Genomic DNA, 20,904 nt, shown 5'->3' on the forward strand with positions numbered 1-20,904 from the left:
GGAGCTGAAGTCATGGGTGGGTACTTATGGTGTTGCTGGATGTGTGATGGGGCCAGTGTGGTGGGGATACAGGCAACAGGAGCCTGTCCATCACACCCCTCCTTCTCGGTCCCCTGTGCAGGGCGATGTAGGCTTGGCGATGGGAAAGCTATATGGCAATGACTTCAGCCAGACCACCATCTCACGGTTCGAGGCCCTCAACCTGAGCTTCAAGAACATGTGCAAGCTCAAGCCGTTACTAGAGAAGTGGCTGAATGATGCGGGTAGGTCTGGAAGAGGGGACGTGGAGGGGAACCTAGACGGGGCCTTAGGAATCATTCCAGTGATGTGTGTATGTGCAGGGCTTTAGGGATTGCAGAAATAGCACCCCTTTCTCCTCCTCCTGATTCTAGAATGAATTGAGAAATAAGACACAGGAGACAGGCAAGTAGAGATGACAGGATCAGCTTTATTACTGAGAAAGCCCTTTGTGGGACATGACTTTAGGTCTGTAGCCATGAAGATGTGCTCCCAGGTCATTCCACTTCCTATCCCAGAGCCACCCAGCTTAGACCTTAGGACAGTTCCCTGGAGGTAAATCTGGGTCTGCAGGGCAGATACACTTACCCAGATTGCTCTCTAGAGTAGGTCTAGAGAGATAGGACAATCGGGCTTCAAGGGACTCACTGGGATGGGGAGACCACAGCACAGCACAAGGTCTTCCTTAGACACTTCTGGAGTAGGTTTTAAGGGACAGGCAGCAATTTCCATCTAGACTGGCCAAGTATGCAGGAGGATCCGTGAGGCTCAGTCTTTCTGAGAGGTCAAGGATGTAAGCCAAGGGGCCAGGTGTTTGGGATAATGCCAGAAGAGTTTGGTGTCAGGGTGAGCATAGGACAGGGTTTCTCAATCCAGCAATATAGACATTTGTGGCCAGACAATTCTTTGTTGTGGGGACTGGCCTATACACTGCAGAATAGTTAACAGCCACCTGCCCTGGATTGAGACACCTCAAAATGTCTCCAGCACTGCCAAGTGTCCCCTGGGGAGTGGTGGTGCAGTGGCCCCTATTTGAGAACCCCTGGTCTAGGTGAAGAGGGCAGGCAGGGAAGGGTGGACAGCCAGAGTGGGTATGTGACCCTCATTGAAGTCCCTCTATGCAGAAGCTTGGGAGGGAGCAAGGAAGTCCTCCCCCATCAGGCCAGCTCTGAGACAACTTCTACTGAAGCACTGAAGTAGAAGAAATGATCAGAGGTGCTGGGTGTAGGGTCACACACCTGTAATCCCAGCTAATTGGGAGGCTGAAGCAGGAGGATCATAAGTTCAAGGCCAGCCTAAACTTAGCAAGACCTGGCTCAAAATAAAAAGGGGTGGGGATATAGCTCAGTGGTAGAGTGAACCTGAGTTCAAGCCCCAGTACCTAAATGAATGAATAAATAAATAAATAAAAGAGAGAGAGAGAGAGAGAGAGAAAGAGAGAGAAAGAGAAGAGAGAGAGAGAGAAGAAGAAAAGAAACGACTAGAGGGCCCGAGAATCTTTGAGAAAGGGCCTGCGGATCATCTCAGAGTGACCCCGACTGATGCTTCAGTCCTTCCTAAGGCATAACCCTCCTGTCCAGTTACAGCCTTAGCATCAGCACTCTTGCTGACCAACAAATGGCTTCAATACATTCTGCCACCAAGTACCAGTGTCTTTGGCTCAGAATGCCATTTTACTTGGTGTTCACATCCAGACATATCTCTAAGAAACAAAGTCGCCAATGTTACTTGGATCTCTGCCCGTGCCCACTCACACCCACACATGCCGCTCATGTCCGGACTTCCCTGAACCATGACCGCAAACACTGGAGACTGTGGTGAGAGGCAGGAGGACCTTTGCCCAGAGCAACGAGAAGAAGCAGGATCTTGGTCTGTTCTGGGTCCCCTGTTGCGGGAGGGGGCCCGTTCTGAAAGAGCTACTGCAGAACCCACTGGGAAGGGCTGTTGGACCTCGAGTCCACCGTGGCAGGGCCTGACCCCCTGTGCATCCCCTTCTCTGAGCTTCTTTTGCTCCTGTGCCTCCCTCAGAGTCCTCTCCATCAGACCCCTCGGTGAGCGCACCTAACTCCTACCCCACCCTCAGCGAAGTGTTTGGCAGGAAGAGGAAGAAACGGACCAGCATCGAGACCAACATCCGCCTGACTCTGGAGAAGAGATTTCAAGATGTGAGCAGCCCCCTCTGTGAGAGTGGGTGGGCCGGCCACTCAGGTGGACGAGGAGGCACCACAGGGCTGGGAGGCTGGGCCCTGGGCACCAGCTCTTTCCCAGCACACCTGTCACATCACCTTCTGTCTCCAAGTGCCCTGGGATTTGAGTGGAAGGCTGCCCTTCACCTAGGGTTCCAGAAACATCTCCCCACCACTGAACCTTTGTGTTCTGACATTTATTTGGAATCCATTGTCCCTCTCACTAGGAGGAATATAGAGTCCCAGGAGATTGTGTCCAATCAGGGTAAAGGTAAAAAATCAGGGTGTCCTATATAAACTCCATCTTTTTAAAGATAAATTTTGCATTTTTCAAATTAGAAAGATAATAAAGTTTCATCCTAAACAATTTGGAAAATACAGGGAAAGAAATAGAAAAAAATGTACCCTCCAGTGCTCTCTGAATATATGTTCTTCTATTCCCTTTTCCTGTGCACATTTAAGTGCTTGTGACCATATTGTGCACTTGTTATCATATTATATGTGTTTATGAACTTTTGTGACAAAAGCATGTGGAAGCTATGGACCCCACCGGGAGCCAGGGAACAGAAGCCCAAGAGCTTCCAGCCAGGATCTCTCAGATTCCAGCCTCCAGAGCCATGCTTGGTACCACCCGCCTCTGAGGCCCAGGCTCTCACCCAACCTTATAGGCCTGAGCCTGAGATTGCCACCCCGCTAGCAGATCCCCCAGTGCATTTGGCTCAGGGACTTGATGGCTGCATCCTGCTGGCAGGATTCCCAAAGCTGGCATTCCCTTCTCAGAACAGGACAGTATGGGGTGGTTGCAGAAGTGTGGAGAGAGGGGCTCAACCACAGACTGGAGCTGGGTTGATGGCACAAGCCTGTAATCCCTGCTGCTTGGGAGGCTGAGACAGGAGGATTACAAGTTCAAAGCCAGTCTCAGCAACTTAATGAGGCCCTAAACAACTTAGCAAGACCCTGTCTCTAAATAATATATATATATAGGGCTGGGAATGTGGTTCAGTGGTTGAGTGCCTCTGGGTCTGGGTTCAGTTCCCAGCACCAAAACATAAAAACAGACCTGGGTGGCGGGGCCTGAACGAGCATGATGACCTCATATTCTTGCACAGCTACCCTGAAGATGTGACAAGGGCACGAGTTTTAGCTTCCTCCTCTCCTTGTAAGAGATGACAAGAGGAAGGATATCAGGTTCTGAGAAAGCATGGATTCTGGGGATTCTGCTCCCCACCCCACGTAGCTCACACTGGACCTCTGTCCTCAGAGCTGCTCCCGAGGGAAGGAGCGAGAGCCGAGACCTGCTGTTATGGAGCCTCTACTCTGTCAGTTCTTTGCTTGGCAATTTATATACATTTTCTCGTTTAATCCTCACCATAACCCTCCATGATGGGCATTATTGTTCTTATTTCATAGATAAGACTGAAGCTCAGGTAGGGTAATAAAGTTTCCCAAAGACACACAGTATGTAGTGATTAAGAGGATTCCCATCCTAGAACTGACTCTAAAGCTTCTGATCCACATATTGTTCAATCCTGCTTCTTTAGAACATCTATCCCTCATCCCTGATTCTTGATTCTGTTCCCTTCTGCTGATCACATTCTGTCCCTTCATCCCTGTAGAACCCTAAACCCAGTTCAGAAGAGATCTCCATGATTGCAGAGCAGCTGTCCATGGAGAAGGAGGTGGTGAGGGTCTGGTTCTGCAACCGACGCCAGAAGGAGAAGCGAATCAACTGCCCTGTGGCCACACCCATCAAGTCACCTGTCTACAGCTCCCGAATGGTAAGTGGCCAGGAACCAAGTTGCCTGCCAGGTGCCTGTGGGCAGTGCAGGGGGATGGGGGGGGGGGCGACACAGAGTCACCTGCACCCTGGGAAGGTGGTGGTTGGTGGGGCGCAGGATATGCAGTACATAAATAAGCAAGGAGATGCTGAGTGTAATATATAACATAAAGAAGACCAGAAGGGCAACGGGGTGTAAAGTGATGGGTGGGAGGATTTTTAAGAGTGGGATTAGCGAGGACCTCTTTGTTAAGGTAGCATTTGAGCAGAGCTCTAAGTGTTGCGAGGAAATGAAATACGTGGATATCTGGGGGAAAGAGGGACCCAGGCAGAGGGCCAACAAGTAAAAGATGCCGCCTGTTCCAGGAGCAGCAAGGAAGCCATTGTGCCTGGGGCAGAGCGAGGAGAGGAAGGAAGGAGGCCACGGAGTAGCTGGGAGAAGTAGCAGGGAGCAGACTCCCCAGGGTCTCGGAGTCCACCAAAGGACCTGAGATTCTAGTTTCAATAAAGCGAGAGATGGTTGGAGAGTCCCGCAGGGAAGTCTGAGCAGGTTGACATGGGCTTCTGCATGGAGAGTGACCTGAGTGGAGGCGAGGAGAATTATGGTCATCAGCCTGAGAGAGGTAGAGGCTTGGCTGGAGTGGTAGCCATGGTGACGGGGGTGAGACATGGTAGGACTTTGCATAAACTTCAGCTGTGGAGCCAACAGGATGTGCCAGTGACTCAGTAGGGACTGTGAGGAAAGGAGCAAAGGTGACTTTAAAGGTTTTGGAAACTGTGCAGCTGGTTGGGAGGCCCCATCAGCTTTAGAGATGAAGATGGCAGGAAAAGCAGGCTTGAGGGACAAAAGAACTTGAGAATTTTTAGGCGGTTTTATTAAGTTGGACATGCTATTAGGCATCCAAGAGGAACTGGGGAGTTAAGTCTGTGACTCTGGTGTCCAAGGGAGAAGTCAGGGTGGGAATAATTTGGAGTTTCAGGAATATATGTGGAAATTTGGGGGATAGGGAGTATCTTCTCCATGCAGGGGGACACGGGATCTGGATGGCAGGGGAGAAGGTTTTCTCCCCTATCTCTGGGACGGTGATGGTTGAAGGTCAAGAAAGTTGACGATGATGATGTCCTTGGGTCTTCTAGCACCTACTGTGGTTGAAATTCAGCCTTGTTGGACCACTCCTCAGTATTTAACCTAAAAAATTAAAATCAGCACACTATAGTGATACCTGCACACCCATGTACATAGCATCACGGTTCACAGTAGCCAAACTGTGGAACCAGCTAGTGTCCATCAATGGATGAATGGATAAAGAAAATGTGGTATACCTATATAATGGAGTTTTATTCAGCCATAAAGAAGAATGAAATTATGTCATTTGAGGAAAATGGATGGAACTCGACAACATTGTTAAGGGAAGTAAGCCAACTCAGAATGTCAAGAGTTGTATGTTTTCTCTCATGTGGAAGCTAGAGAGGAAAAAGGAAAAGAAATGTGGGAGAGGATCTCATGAAAATAGAAGGGCCATCAGTAGAGGAAAGGGACCAAGGAGAGGGAGGAGGGAGGAAAAGGGGAAATACTGGGGAATGATGTCGGCCAAATTATGTTGTTATATGGCGTTATATGTATGGCTATGCAACAAAAAATTCTACCATCATATATAATTATAATGCACCAATAATCAAAATTGAAAAAAAAATCAGCCTTATCAGGGTGAGACACAGCAATTTCATAAAAATTATACCACTATTGAGTTTTCACCAAACATCTGTTGACCACCTACCATATGTTGGTCTTTGTGCTGAGAGCTGGTTATCTTTTTCTAACCATGAAAAGATAAATACCGTTTGTTCCCTGTCCCAGAGGACCTCGCTGCCTAGCAGAGGAGGCAGACAGATAAACAAAGGATGAACAACAACATGATCATTTCTCTAGCACTTACTAACAGACCTTGGGAGATGACGGTTAGGGACACTTCTCCAAGGAGATCATTAATACCTGAGCTCAGTCTAAAAGGGCAGGAAGGAATGAGAGGCAGGGAAGTGTGAGGCGGAGCTCTCCCGGGAGAGCAGGAAAGCAGCGATGTGGAGCAGATCATATGGCTCATTCACCCAACTGCGAATGGTTCCAAGAGGAGGAGCCTAAATGTTCAAGAAATGGCAAAAATTACATAACAGCCATATATATTTCTTTTTAATTCATCCAGTGTGATACTGTTCAAGTGGCTGTTTTATGAAATCATTAAATTGTTTGCAAATAATGAACAAAAAAAAAAAAAAAAAAAAAAAAGACAAGGCTGGGTTGATCAGCAGGGGGCCAGATAATGAAGGATGGTGTGTGGACTTAAATGAAGGTTTGCTGGGAGGCTGAGGCAGGAGGATTGCAAGTTCAAAGCCAGCCTCAGCAACTAAGTGAGGCCCTAAGCAACTCAGGAAGACCCTGTCTCTAAATAAAATACAAAATAGGGCTTAGGATGTAGTTCAATGGTTGAGTCCCCCTGAGTTCAATCCCTGGTATAAAAAAAGAAAGAAAGAAAAAGAAAAAAGGAAAAAAAAGAAGCGAAGGTTTGGGAGAATCATTGAAGAATTTCAAGCAGGGCATTGGCTCTGAGTGATGGCTCTGACTGCAGGATAAAGGGTGGCTTGAGGGATATAATATGCACTGTAGAGAGAACAGACAGGATGTGAGCGCAGTTATCCAACAGAGGAGAAATGAGGGTGAAGCAAGCCGTGGTACAAAAGAGATTCGAATGAGAAGCTGAAGGTTGTGGTTAATAAATCAAAAGCTGGCTGGGAGCAGGAAGGGTGAGGAAGGACAGAGAAACTTTTGAGGAGATTCTGAGCATTCAGGCTGGGCTGGGGCAGGGGTAGATAGCAGCGCCCTATGGGAAACTGGACAGTGGAGAGAAGCTGGTTTGGGAGTGGGGAAAAGTGATGGTTTCGCTTTGTACATCTAAGCAAGAATGTCCCTGGGCACTGGAATGATGGGTCTGGAGGTCAGAAGAGAAGCCGGGATGGAGACCTGGACAGGGCAGTCACAAGCACACAGGCCAAGCTTGAAATCCTGGGAGAGAAGATGTTTCCCTGTGAAGCTTGTATGGAGGGAGCAAAGAGGAAGGTCCACACCCCAACCCCGCGTACCCCAACCCCGCGTACCCCCAGCAGAGAAGGAGGACCAGGGACAGAAATTGAGAAGGAAGAGCCAGAAAAGTCCAAGAAATTGCAAGCAGGTGGTGTGAGAGGTGTGAACAGGGGCGAGCCTGTAGGCGAGTCACAGGAACACATGTGAAAGTCACTTAAATCAGAATGGTGTCCTGGAGAGTAGATCCCCTCATGTTTGAAGAAGAGATTAGGAATTAGCAAAAACTGCATACAAGAGGAAGGAGCAGCTTGCGAGGAGCCCTGCAGTTATAAAACAGCATGACGCCTTTGGGGAATCACACATATTTCAGTCTGGCTCCAGCCAAGGGTTTGCAATTAAAAATTAGAAAGGTTGGTGAGGGCTGGAAAATGATGTGTCATGGATTCTGCGTTACCCTGAAAGCCACAAGGAACCGCTGAATATTTTAAGTTGGAAATAACATGGTAGCCATTCATCATTGCTTCTTCAAGTATTCGCTGCATGCTTGGTACTAGGGATACCATGGTGTACAACATACATGTGATTCCTGCTTACAGAAAACACACTGAATAAATGCTGTTGTGATGGGTGTCAAAGAGGATGTGCAGGTGTTTAAGGACTCACCTCGTCCAGGGTGTCAAAGGCTTCCCTGAGAAATGATGTTTAAACCGACCTCATAAAAAAGAATGGCACTATTGATATGAATGGGGAAAAATGTCTGAGTTGGGGGGTTTAGGCAGGAGCAACCATAGGAAAGAACCTTTTAGGCAGAGGAGAGAGTATATGCAAAGGCCCTGAGTCTGGCAGGGATGGGGAGAAGAGGAATCATAAAGATTGGAATGGGGGAAGCCCAGGAGCAAAACAGTGTGAATGAGGAGGCTGGAGTGGGAGGCAGGAGTGGGCATTTGTAGGGCATTGGAGGCCATGTTAAGGATCTTGGTCCATGCCATAAGAGCTTTGGGACCTTTGAAGGTGGGGCTTTGGTTAGAAAATGTAGGAGGCAGGTCTCACAGTGGTTCACTTCCACCCAGGACACCAACATGGGAGGAAGGGTGAGTGAGCTTCATTTGTTATTGTCATTCCCTGATCACATTTTTTTGAGGATCTGCAACTCCCAGGCCTGGGTGAAGGCACTAGTGATACAGCAGAGAACTGCACAGGCATTGCCCTGCCCTCACGAGGCCTGCAGCCACAGGTCACACACACATGATAACACACGTACACGTGATGTCCTTCTCTTTTTCCCCTGTCTCCACAAGACAAGGACATGATTTCTTCTGCTTCTGATGTGAAATGATCTCCAAAATATATAGTTAATTTAGAAAAAGGAAAAAGACAAAATGGTGCACACCAGTGTGGGCATAATTTTGGTTACCATATTTATAAACAATAAAAAAGGAGCCAGGTGCATTGCTATACACTACCACCCCAGCTACTCAGGAGACTGAGGTAGGAGGACTGCAAGTTCAAGGTCAGCCTAGGCAACGTAGTGAGGCCCTGTTTCAAAATAAAAGGGCCAGGATATATCTCAGGGGTAAGGTACATGTGTACATGAGACCCTGGGTTCAATCCCCAGTACAGAAAAAGGGGCGGGCAACATATATATGTCTGTATGTTTGCAGATGCACAGCCTGGCTTCAGAAGGAGACAGGAGCTGGGAGCGGATCACAGTGACTAAAAACATTATTATTTGTTTGAAAACAACAACAACAAATTTCTCAGGTGTGGCAGCAAGGAGGGAGATTACTGATTATATCTCTCAGCACTCAGCCACCCCTCCCAAACTGTGCCCCAGCCTGTCTCCACCCTCCTCAGATCCCCAGACTACTGAGGAGGCTCATTGTAAAAGGAAAGGTAAATGCAAGAGGTGAGAACCATTGCTGATTAATTAGGAAATGAGAACATGCTGCATCCTGTTAGGACAGGCTGTTCCAAACCTGGGAGGGGAGGAGTATCACATCACAGGCCCCTGGCAGAACTGTCTGTCAATATCCGTTGAAAACTCTGGTTAGAGCTCCCGCGTCAGCTTGAGAAGGAGCGGAGAGTGAAAGCATGCAGAGTTCAGCTCAGAAGACGAGTTGAAAACCATCTAGAGGTGTGCATCGGTAGAGAGCATTTTCCTTTAGGAAGGAAGGAAACTAACCTTTACAAGCTGGCCCTCTTTGCCAGCCATTGGGTTGGAAGCTTTATGGACATTATCTCATTAAATCTTAATTAAAAGAAAATATCAGGGAGATGTTCCTGCTACTTTACAGATGAGAAAACTGAATCTCTGTGGGGTTGAATAACTTGCCTGGACTCATGCAGATGATGGATGAGGGGCCAGGTCTTCCGCCCAGATCCATCCATTCTGTTATATCTTGTTCTAGGGTAGTGACAGTGAGGGGGAGCTCAAACTCAGTTATCTTAAATCCCTTTCTGATCTCAGACTTGATGATGCTACAGGGTCTCCAGGGCAAAATAAAAAGCTGCAGATATCAACATTCAATTCCTCCGGTTGTTTCTGGAGAATCTGTGGTGCATTCACCCATGGGGGGGGGGGGGTTGGCCAGAAGCAGGGTTGCTAGGGCTGCACTCCACTGCCCTGAACTCAGGCAGGGTTTTCTCAGGAAGGGAGAAGTGGGAACTGGAAATGAGGCAGCAGCTGGCAGCATCTGCCTAAGCATAGCCCTGAGGCTTGCTCATTTCACCACCAGGACACTCAGGCAAGGCACCTTCAGCCTGGCAGTGTCAAAGAAACCTTGCTGAGGCACAGCAGTGTGGGGGAAGGCAGGGTGTCAGGACCAGGGAGCTTCCAGGACAGACCAGGGCTAGAGCTGGATTGGGCAGTACGTGGTCCATAGGCCTTCTTATAAGAAGAATGGGGTGTAGGTTTGGGGAATAGGAAATCAATGAAGTCAAGCCCTGGTCTCTGCAGTCTGGAACCCAGCATGTTGGGAGTAGGACCCAAGGTTGGAAAAGGGAGTGGGAGTGGATACTTACAGCCTCTCTTGCCTTTCAGGTCTCTCCCTCAGGGACTTTGGGCCCCCTCACTGTCCCTCCTGTCCACAGCACTATGCCTGGAACAGGTGAGCTTAAAAATAATGTTTCTAGATAGCTCCATAATTCCTTTAGATAACAGGATATTAGAACCAGAAAGGATTTCTTTTAGTTCTAATCTCGTGTTATCTAAAGGAGAACTAGCATCCCATAAATGCACTTCAAGGGACATTAAAATCCATGCCGAGAACAGGATTCCATGATCAAATAAATTTGGAAAGTTCTGGGTAAGAAAAGTTTAGACAAATGTGTTTGTTTTAATGGCAGCACTTCTCAGCAATCAAACACATACTACATTGCAAAATGAGTTATAGAGAAGGCAGAAGGAAGGCAGGGTTTTCCATTACTAATTTTATTTTTTATTTTGAGACAGGGCCTTGCTAAGTTGCTGAGGCTGACTCAAACTTGCAATCCTCGTGCCTCAGCCTCCCGAGTCATTAGGGTTAGAGGTGTGTGTCACCACACCTGGCTCAAACTAATTTTTAACAGGATTCTATTTTTCAAAAACCACCTGTAGCATTTCAGAGAACCAGAGATGTTGGTGATATGTCCAAATATGCCCAGGACAACCAAAGGGGCTGCTTCATATCCTGCCATAATTATCATAATTATTTTTTTTTTCTTTTGGCACCAGGGATTGAACCCGGTGGTGCTTAATAGCTACATCCCCAGTCTATTTTATTTTTTCTTATATTTTGAGACAGGGTTTTGCTAAGTTGTTTAGGACTTCACTAAGTTGCTAAGACTGGCTTTGAATTTGTGATTCTCCTGCCTCAATCTCCTAAGCCACTGGGATTATAGGTATATACCACCATACCAAGCTCTCTCTTCCATTTTTAAAAGTGTCTTAGTTTGATGGTAAAATGTAGGTCACCCTATGCATAAAACACAGTTTGGGAAACCCAAACACAAGAATTCCATTTAGTCCAAATCTGCTATTTTACAGAGGACAAAAAAGAGTTTATGGAAGTGAAACAGGTTGGCACAGGCCACAGAACTGCTTAGTAAATGACCCAGGACCAAGATGAGACTCAAGTCCCCTTTCTCCTGGTTTAGCACTCTTTCAAGCAGATCACATGCCTTTTCTTGGGTGGAGAGGGAAAAACTAGAGTCATTAGTTATGTGCTTGGATTCTCTTTTTCCCTGTATGCTTCTCTTTCTTTCCTCCTCTCTTCTTTTCCTATGTTTCTTATTCTTTTTCCCCTCTCGCCTCTTGGTCTAGGGCTACAGATGCCCAGCCCAGGGTGTGTCGTGAAGTAGGATGATTTTGGCATCTATCCTCCTTGCATTTGGCAAGTCTTGAACTTGCAGAACCAGCCACACTGCTCTTGAGGGCCTGGGCTGCAGAGAGCATCTGCCATCAGAGTCTCTCTGGGGACAGGTCAGGCCAGCGGGTGGACATTGATGCTAATGCGATAGGAAGTGGGCAGATGGGTAGGGGAAGGGTGAAGTCCCTTTGGGGATATACCAGGAAGTCAGGTGTTAAAAAGGCCATATTCCAAGGTCCCAGGATCCAACAGCATTCATTTCCCTCTATTTTTGCCTCTCCTTGTCCTTAGTAACGTCATCCTGTTCCCCTGGGAACAACAGCAGGCCTTCGTCTCCTGGCTCAGGACTCCACGCCAGCAGTCCCACTGTGTCTCAAAATAACTCCAAAGCAGCCATGAACTCCTCCTCCAGCTTTAACTCCTCAGGGTAAGACCCAGGGGGAGAGTGCAGAGGCAGCCGGCAAGGCCCAGGGGCATGTGAGGAGTTGGACCAGTGCCTTGGGACAGAGAGCTTGTCATAGGACTGGAACAGAGGAATGGGCTGGCAGGGAGAGGACAGAGTGGACAACTAGACTGGACCATATCCCTAGGGAGCAGGGATTTTAAAATTAAACTGCAGCCAGGGGGCTGTCCTAGGAAGGAGCTGATGTCAACAAAGCCAAAATTTCCATCCTCACTTGGACAATGGAAATTTCCAAGCCATCCTGTCAGAAAGGGCCAGGTCTTCTGCTGGGCTTAGGGGCACGCTGGTCCGTGTCAGGAACCCAGTTCTCAGGATGTTCTGACGCGAGCCAACAGCTTAAGCACAAAGAACACCCTGGGCTTTAGGCATGGATGACACCAGGAAGGAGGGAGGTGATGCCAACCCCTATTCCCACTGCCGCCTGGGCAGCAGTGGGGACAGCAGCCTCCAGGGCTTTGGTTCGTGAGCCAAAGAATCTACTCTAGAAAGGATTCTCAGAGCACATGCCTTGAGAGTGTGTCCTAGTTAAGAACAAAACAGATTTGAAAGTTGGGCTCTAGGTTCCAGACCTGAACTTGTAGGAAGAGATGCATCTGCTTGTCCCAATCCAGGTGGTTCAACAAGACAGTCAGCTTTTACTGGCCAATTGTGGTGTAGTCCCCAAAGCTGGAATTCCCCTGGTACCAGAGAGATAGAGAGAGAGAGAGAGAGAGAGAGAGAGAGAGAGAGAGAGAGAGAGAGAACACCAAATAATATATTATTAGGAGCTTTACAAAATTACTTTGAGGTATGAGACATATTGGAAAGTATATAATTCAGTGGGGTTTTTTTGTGTATTACCAAGGTCATTCAACCATTACCATTACCTAGTTCCAGAACATTTTCATTTCACCCCAGAAAAACCCCTATATGTGTTAGTGGTCGCTCCCATTTCCATCTTTTCCAAGCACATTAGTTACTTTATGATAGACCTGTTTCCTTCTTCCTTCCAGATCTTGGTACCGATGGAATCATCCCACCTACCTCCACTGAGACCAGAACGTTTCTCCTGCTACACCTGGCCCTGTATGACCCCCCACCCCCAAGGAAAGAAGCCACGCCCTCTCTATGTGGACAGATTACTTTCAGAAGCGTGGAAGAAAAGCCCCACTATGAGTGAACCCAGACTCTTGCCTTCTTCAGGAGCAAGGGCTTCCAGAGAGCCAAACTGTGATAGAGCCATGTGCTGACTCTAATGCTCTTGAAATATATCTCCCTCCCAGGAGGTTTCCGTTTTCACCGTCTTTGCCTGTGCCCTGAGCTTCTACCATGACTTCACCAAGGCAATAGTCCTTCAGATAAAAGGACTTCTTGTCATTATTCTCCAACTCATCCATGGGATTCTGGGGACAGCCATTTGCCTGGTGTGCCATACTGCCAGTGACAATGGTTTTGATTTTGAACTTAGCCACAATCCCAAACTGATCCCAAAATCTGTGGAAAGATTTGAATCCTGTCTCTACCAAAGCCTGATGGTTTCTCTGTTTAGTAGTTTTTCCAGTGATTCACCATTTCACCCTATTTTCTTTTTAAGCTCACCCTTCTTTCTTTCTACAAACAGATCCATTCTCTCTCTCTCTCTCTCTCTCTCTCTCTCTCTCTCTTTTGGGTGGGGGATACTGGGGATTGAACCCAGGGGAACTCTACAAAAACTGAGCTATATTGCTAGTTCTTTTTTATTTTTAATTTTGAGACAGTATCTCACAAAGTTGCCCAGGCTGGTCTTGAACTTGTGATCCTCCTGCCTCAGCCTCCCAAGTTGCTGGGATTACAGGCATGTGCCACACCCAGCCAGCTCCATCCATTCTTGCATTCTCCAAGTACCTTCCTCTCTACAGATGGCTGAGCCACCATCTGTCCCCTAGGCATGCTGCTCTGCCCCCTGGTGCTCTTCTGTTGGCTCACATCTACCCCAGAGTTCAAGAGCACTTGCTCTCCCTCTCTTTCCCGTGTTTCTCCTTAGCCCACCCCCCCTCTTTCTCCTGGCTACATAAAAGAACCCAAGAGCAAACACACAAATGTTGTTGGCAACCTGTACATAGTGCTTTCCTGGTTTTACATTATGTTCTTCTCTCCTTAATGTGGAATTTTCCAGAAAGATGTTTAACTCAGGTGTGAATTTTGAAGATGTCTCTGTAATATTTTATCTTCTTTAAAAAAAAAAAAAAAAGGAAAAAATACCAAAGTGTGAAATACTTCCAGAGTTCCCTCTCAGGCTGGGAATCTGCTGACTTTTTTTGGGAATATTATCTATCTCTAGAGTCTCCTTTGTGGGCTATAACATGAAGCCATCCCAGAAATGGTCACTTTTTTTCTTTTTTTTAAAGACTGCATATCCAGGAAACTGTTGAGACCCAAAGGAATCTCTCGGTTTCTAAATAAATCTGTATAGTGATGATATAAACTATGTCATCATTGGTAGAAGAGGTTTGGATCACCGTGTTGTGCCTTTTCGTTGTGAGGAGTGGGAAAGGGGAGGGGATATGAGTGCATATAAAGAAATGGGGTGAGAAGAATGATTCAAATTGGTACATGAAGTGTATTGCCCCCAAAGGGGAGGCTAAAGATGGCCTACGTTAACACAGGGCCCTAACGAGTTCAGAGTTCTTACTTCCTGGGATACAACTATCCTGGGACACAGTAGGCAAGAATTATTTTCCTCATTTTGTAAGTGGACAATGGTGAATATTTAAGACCAAGTCACTCAGAGACTCCAGAGGTGGAGCTGAGGCGAATCTCTCTTATCTCAGATGTCCTGAACATTAATTATAATTTATTCACAACATGAAACCTTAGAAATTTAAGGCAGAGTAAATTTCAAAACCATATATATGAAGAAGGTTGAGATGCAGACAAGGCATCCTTGTGTTTTCTCTTAGTTGAATAAAAACTTAAGTAGCTACACATCTGGGCATAGTGACACAAACCTGTAATCCCAGTGACTCTGGAGACTGACAGGAGGATTGAAGTTCTAGACTCAGAAATGTAGCAAGACCCTGTTTCAAAATAAAAGGGACTGGGGATGTTGCTCAGTGGTAAAGCACCCCTAGGTAATGGTGAATGGGGAAAAACTAGAATTAGTATTAAACAGTTGTTGCAAATAGTAACATCCACATGAGAAACCTACACATAAATCCTTAGGAGTGGACTCCTCCGGATGTTTGAATAGGGCTTACTCTAAGACTTGTAGTTCATGCCATGAGGTAGGAGAAAGGCTATTGGTAGCAGTTACTTTCTCAAGAAAAAGATCCACAACCACAAGAATGGGACCCTATTTAGAATAAATTATACTCCACCACCAAAAAAAAGGGCGCGAGAGAGAGAGAGAAGAAGAAGAAGGGGGGAAAAAAGATGTAGTTAAAATCAGTGAGCTGAAAGTTGGTCTCTTGCACTGTCCCCAAACTCTGGTTTTCATCCAAGGGCTCATGGTTGGGTTTTTTTTTTTTTTTTTTTTTTTTTTTGGTACCCAGCATTGAATCCAGGGATGCTTAACCACTGAGCCACATTCCCAGCATGTCCCCCACCCCACATTTTTTTATTTTGAGACAGGGTCTTGCTAAATTGCTGAGGCTAGCTTTGAATTCATAATTCTCTTGCCTCAGCCTCCTGAGTCACTGGGAGTGTAGGCATGCACAGCCATACCCAGCAGCCCATGATTTTTATGAAAAACAGAATTGTAGCCTAATTGTTCCATCTCTGTAGGTTCCATTGACTGGGACATTTGCTGCACAGAGTCTAACCTGGAAGTGAGTACAGATTTAACTTTCATGTCTGCATGATTCTGTGAAATCCATAATTCCAGGGAAGTTGACTGGAAGTTTGGTTAGTTTCTTCAGCATCTATTTATAGATAAGAATCTAAGGGCAACAACCAATCATTGTTAGTGGGGAAAGAAAAGAGGAAAAGATTGTTACTGTTGCTTTTCAAATTTTATTTCATTCTTTGTTTGATCTTTAGTTCACTCTAAGCTGGTGAGTACAACTGTGGGCTCCTAAGGCAAAGGATTTTTGGTTCAATTCAGGGAAGCACTTATTAACCCCAGGTCTCAAATCAGAAAGTCTGTCCGGAGGCCTAAATTTCTGGGTGCAGTGATCCCCTCTATGGGTACTTTGCATGCTCCTGGTATATCTTTGGGGGTTCCTCTGCTCCCATGGATTCTGGGTGTGTGTGTGGGTGTGTGTGTATGTGTCGCAAGAGGTGCTATTAATAATTACTCGGGAGGTGGATTGTCTTTAAATGCCAGTATATATTCAATCACACCAATCATCAAATATAAACAATTAATACAAAAAGTGTTGGGTGTGCGGGAGCACCCCAACTACAATTCAAAGCATGCTAATTAAACACTATAAGCAAATCACACAATCCTAGGCTAACCACAAGCCCCAAAATACCTCCAATGCCACGTGACTTCTCTTACCCAAAGAGCAGACTTGTCCTTGTCTGGTGGTTCTCTCCAGCCAATGGCTGGATGTCAGAGAATGGTGGAATCAGTCCGGGACAGTCAGCAAGGTGGCCAGTCTCACTGATGTCCTTGGAGCAAAAAATCTTTAATGTGGCAGGACAAGCAATTTAAATACAGTTCCAAGTTGGTGGTGTACATTTGTGATTAGTTCCACCCAGTGAAAGTCAATGTCCATTGTTACGTCTGGTGAGGTGATATAATTGCAACTGGGCATGTTCTTCGTGCATGTCCATGGAGCTGTGCTCCCTATCAATTGTAACCAGTCATTGCTAAACTTGCCTATAGCTAGTGTCCTTTACAGCTCCTTATCAATTGCAAGCAGACATGACTAAGCATGTCAATGGCTGCTGTTCCTTATGGCCAGCAACTTAGTGAATCCCAGCATGTCCCAGCATGTCTATGGCAGATGCTCCTTACAGTGTGGAAGGGGACCCTTGGAGTTGAGGCTTATTTTTTTTCTCAGTGTCCCCATACTTAACATTGTGCCTACCTCATAATAGGCAATTAAGATTTTTTTAAGTTAGATATGGTCTTTTTTCTTTTGTCCTTTATTTATTTATCTTTATGTGGTGCTGAGGATCAAACGCAGGGTGAGGCAAGTGCTCTACCATTAGATACAACTCCAGCCCAGGCAATTAAGATTAAAGTAGAATTTCTTTTTTTTCTCTAAACAACTTCTAATATTCTCTACTGTGGTAGGAGATACAAATGCAAAACATAGTATACATATTAGGAGACCTAGTCCAGTTAGTACCATATCTTGGTGGTTAGGAGCATGAACCCCTAAATTATCTTCCCTGAGATCACGCCCACCTATGCTTCCTATTTTTTTTTTTTTTAGTTGTTGAAGGACCTTTATTTTATTTATATGTGGTGCTGAGACTCGAACCCAGTGCCTTGCACATGTAGGTAAGTACTTTGCTTCTGAGCCACAATCTCAGCCTCCTTTGCTTCGTATTAATCATGTCACTTTGGGAAAATTCTCTCCTGTTCTGTGCCTTAATTTCTCACCTGTAAAATGGATGTAAAAACAGATCCCATTCCTTAATGTTATGATGAGGATCGAATGAATTAGTATTTGAACAATGCTTGAATTATGTCTGGTGAGTTAATAAGGCAATGCTGTATAAGTGTTGTCAGTGTTATTGTGATTATTGGGTCATTGTTATTAAATCAGTGAAAAGTTTCCTGTTCTCTGCTCTCCCTAATAGCCCAAATCTTTCCCGGGGGATTCCAGTATTAACAAGGATCTGTTTTGGTGGAACAGAGGTTGTGGCCAAAGATATATAAATTAATAAAGTTTAATCCCAGGTTATGGTGCTTGAACCTGGAATCCTAGTCACCCAAGCCTAAAGGACAGGTGCCTTCCTTAATCACCTCAGCCTTTGGACTCCTGAAGGCTTTAACGCTGTATTCTTTTATGGAAAATGGTGGCAACAAAAAGAAAGTCCCAAATGCAGATACAAAAAGATGAAAAAAAATACTACAATCAAAACAAACAGGGGAAAGGTTGAGATTTGCATACTATCCATTTACTGAAATGAATCTTGGGATGTTTTCTTTCTTCAGGGTATCATCACCTTTTATTAGGTCTATCCCAACACATTTGTAACAGGTCTTCTCCAATTCATCTTATAGTGATTTGTTAAAATTTAAAATTTAGTAATGTCTGCTTGCAATTTGTTAAAATTCAAATTCTGGTTTAGTAGTTCCAGAGCAGGGTTCTCAATTCTGCACATCTGAATTGCGGGGGGTGGGGGTGGGGGATAAAAATAGTTGATACACAGAACTTCTGATTCACTTTGATGTATGGACAGGACATCAGGATTTAAAAAATCTCCTAAAATCCCAGGCACCATGGTATACCCTGTAATTCCAGTATGGGAAGTTGAGGTAGGAGGATCATAAGTTCAAAGCCAATCTCAGCAATTTAGTGAGACTAAGCAACTTAGTGAAGTTCTAAGCAACTTAGTGAGATCCTTCCTGTCTCACAATAAAAAAAAATCTATAATTATTTCAATATTAATTCTATTGGCCAGGTGCAGTGGGGAATTCCTGAAATCCTAGTGGCTTGGGAGGCGGAGGCAGGAGGATAGCAAGTTCAAAGCCAGCCTCAGTAACTTAGTGATGCCCTAAACAATTTAGTGAAACCCTATCTCAAAATAAAATATATTTTAGAGAAAGGGCTGGGCATGTGGTTCAGTGGTTAAGTGCCCCTGAGTTCAACCCCCAGTATTCCATCCACCCCAACCCCTACAAAAACAACAACAAAAATCTATTGTCATATATAAATGAAAAAAGAACCAATAAAAAACTGTGACCAAATTTTAAAAAATACAATAAACAAAAAATAAATAAATAAAAGGATTGGGGATGCTGGGGATGTGGCTCAGGGGTTAAGAGCACCTGTATTCAATAGCTGGTAACAATAAACAAATAAATGCAAGCTCTGCAAACATTTTTTTCTGTGTGATCAAGGTTGAGAACAACTGCCTAAATGTGTGTACAAATCATTGGAACCTTGTTAAAATGCAAATCCTGGTTTAGTAGTTCCAGAATTATGGTCTGATTATGTGTTTCTAATGAACTGCCAGGCAATGCAGATTCTGCTTGCCCACAGACCACACTTTAAGTAGCACAAGCTTGGAGAGTATGGTAATATAATTCCCGTGCTCAATAAAATTGATGGGTGTGGTGATGCATCCCTGTAACCCCAGCTACTTGGTGAGTGGGGCAGGGGGATCGAAAGTTCAAGTTCAGCCTGGGCAACTTAGCCCCCGTCTCAAAATAAAATGTCTAGGAATGTAGCTCAGTGGTAGAGCACCCTTGAGTTCAATCTCCAGTACATATGTACATATATAAAATCATAGGCATCTGCTGGGCCTATGATTATATATATTACACCTGTAATACTAGAAGTTGGGAAGCTGAGGCAGGAGAGTTTTGAGTTCAAACCAGCCTCAGCAATTTAGTGAGGCCCTAAGCAAATCAGTGACACCCTGTCTCTAAATAAAATATAAAAAAAGGGCTGGGGAGGCTGGGGTTGTGGCTCAGCAGTAGAGCACTCACCTAGCTTGTGCGAGGTGCTGGGTTCAATTCTCAGCACCACATAAAAATAAGTAAATAAAATAAAGGTATTGTGTTCAAGTACAACCAAAAAATATTTAAGAGGTGGGGGGTCTGAGGATGTGGCTCAATGGTTAAGTGCCCCCCTGAGTTCCATCTCTGATACAAAAAAAAAAACCAAACCAAACAAACAAACAAAAACACATAGGTTTCCTCTTTTCCATGTAAGAAGATCTCCAACCCCGCTGCCTGGCATCATAGAAGCAGTAAATGCCCTCTAACATCATTGGTTCTCAAATGCAATTGATCATCTGAATGACCTGGGGCAGGTAGAAAAATCTACAGATTCCTGGATCCCCCGCCAAACTTATTAAATCACAATATTCAAGGTGACATCTGCATAAGGGCATTTTGAAAACACTTTCCAAGTAGTATGCATTGTAAACAAACTTTAGGTACTTCAACATGCTTTCAATATAGTCTTCCATTATTCAGTCAACAAACATTAATTGCACCTGCACTAGGGGGGAAAAGATGAAAATAGTGCCACCCTTACCTTTGAGGGGTTGGCAATATAAATGACCTAATGAGAAGATTTAATATTCCCAATGCATAAACACATCTGCTAAAGGTTTTGTCTTTTGAAGAATGTGTGGGTCCTCAGTACCCCATCATTGTTCATCTTGATCAAAAGGACAGTCAACCTCCTTACCCCTTTGAGTTTTCATAGTTCTCTCTTTGAACTTGCTCTCCTTCTCCTTGGTATTAAAATAGACCCAAAGAGGAACAAGGATTTACCCAAAGTGAAATAAAAACAATATATCATATTTATATGGTGACTTCCGCGTCCCTTTTGTTCTATGCACATTACAGATGTAATTTTAAAAAATTCTCTTAATAGGCTGATATGGTGGTGCAAACCTATAATCTCAGCCACTAGGGAGGCTGAGGCAGGAGGATCCCAATACAAGGCTAACCTCTGCTGGGTGAGCACTCCTGGATTCTATCCCTGGTATAAACAAACAAACAAACAAACACCCTCCCAATTATGACATAGGTATTATTACTGTCCCTACTCTGTAAACAAGAAAAGGGAGAGACAAAAGAACCAAAGGCAGAACTTTTTCTCTGATATGCTGATGCTAACTCACAATAAGGGGCGCAATGCCCAGGGAAGAAAAGAGTCCATTTGAATTAGAGGGGAGGGAAAGGAGGAAAGGGGTGTGGGGCAGGAAGGATAGTAGAAGGAATCATTACCCTATGTGTATATACAATTACAAAACCAGTGTAACTCTACATCATGTACAACCAGAAGATTGAGAAGCTATACTCCATTTATGTATGAAGTGTCAAAATGCATCCCACTGTCATGTATAACTACTTAGAACAAAAATAAATAAATAAAAAATATTTTTAAAAAAAGAAAAGGGAGAGACAGGAAAATAACCCACCCAAAAGCATATCCAGC

General features: G+C 45.0%; 1 protein-coding gene and 1 long non-coding RNA gene across 2 annotated transcripts in view; one reads left to right on the forward strand and one right to left on the reverse strand.

Annotated features, from left to right (window-relative positions):
* Positions 1-12,898, forward strand: part of Pou2f3 (POU class 2 homeobox 3) — a 79,378-nt gene extending 66,480 nt beyond the window's left edge. The window contains exons 8-13 of the mRNA XM_027930664.3: positions 122-263; positions 2,047-2,183; positions 3,821-3,982; positions 10,098-10,164; positions 11,695-11,830; positions 12,859-12,898. Coding sequence (XP_027786465.1) covers positions 122-263; positions 2,047-2,183; positions 3,821-3,982; positions 10,098-10,164; positions 11,695-11,830; positions 12,859-12,898 — 684 coding nt within the window. The remainder of the gene's footprint in view (positions 1-121; positions 264-2,046; positions 2,184-3,820; positions 3,983-10,097; positions 10,165-11,694; positions 11,831-12,858) is intronic.
* Positions 4,835-16,569, reverse strand: LOC114088910 (uncharacterized). Its single transcript, XR_003582087.3, has 3 exons — positions 16,326-16,569; positions 12,436-12,543; positions 4,835-5,170 (listed from the first exon to the last, which is right to left on the reverse strand). It is a non-coding gene; the product is annotated as an uncharacterized lncRNA (long non-coding RNA).
* Between the last annotated feature and the right edge of the window lie 4,335 nt (positions 16,570-20,904).

The sequence above is a fragment of the Marmota flaviventris genome, chromosome 9 (assembly GCF_047511675.1).
Source record: "Marmota flaviventris isolate mMarFla1 chromosome 9, mMarFla1.hap1, whole genome shotgun sequence".
NCBI classification, from domain to species: domain Eukaryota; kingdom Metazoa; phylum Chordata; class Mammalia; order Rodentia; family Sciuridae; genus Marmota; species Marmota flaviventris.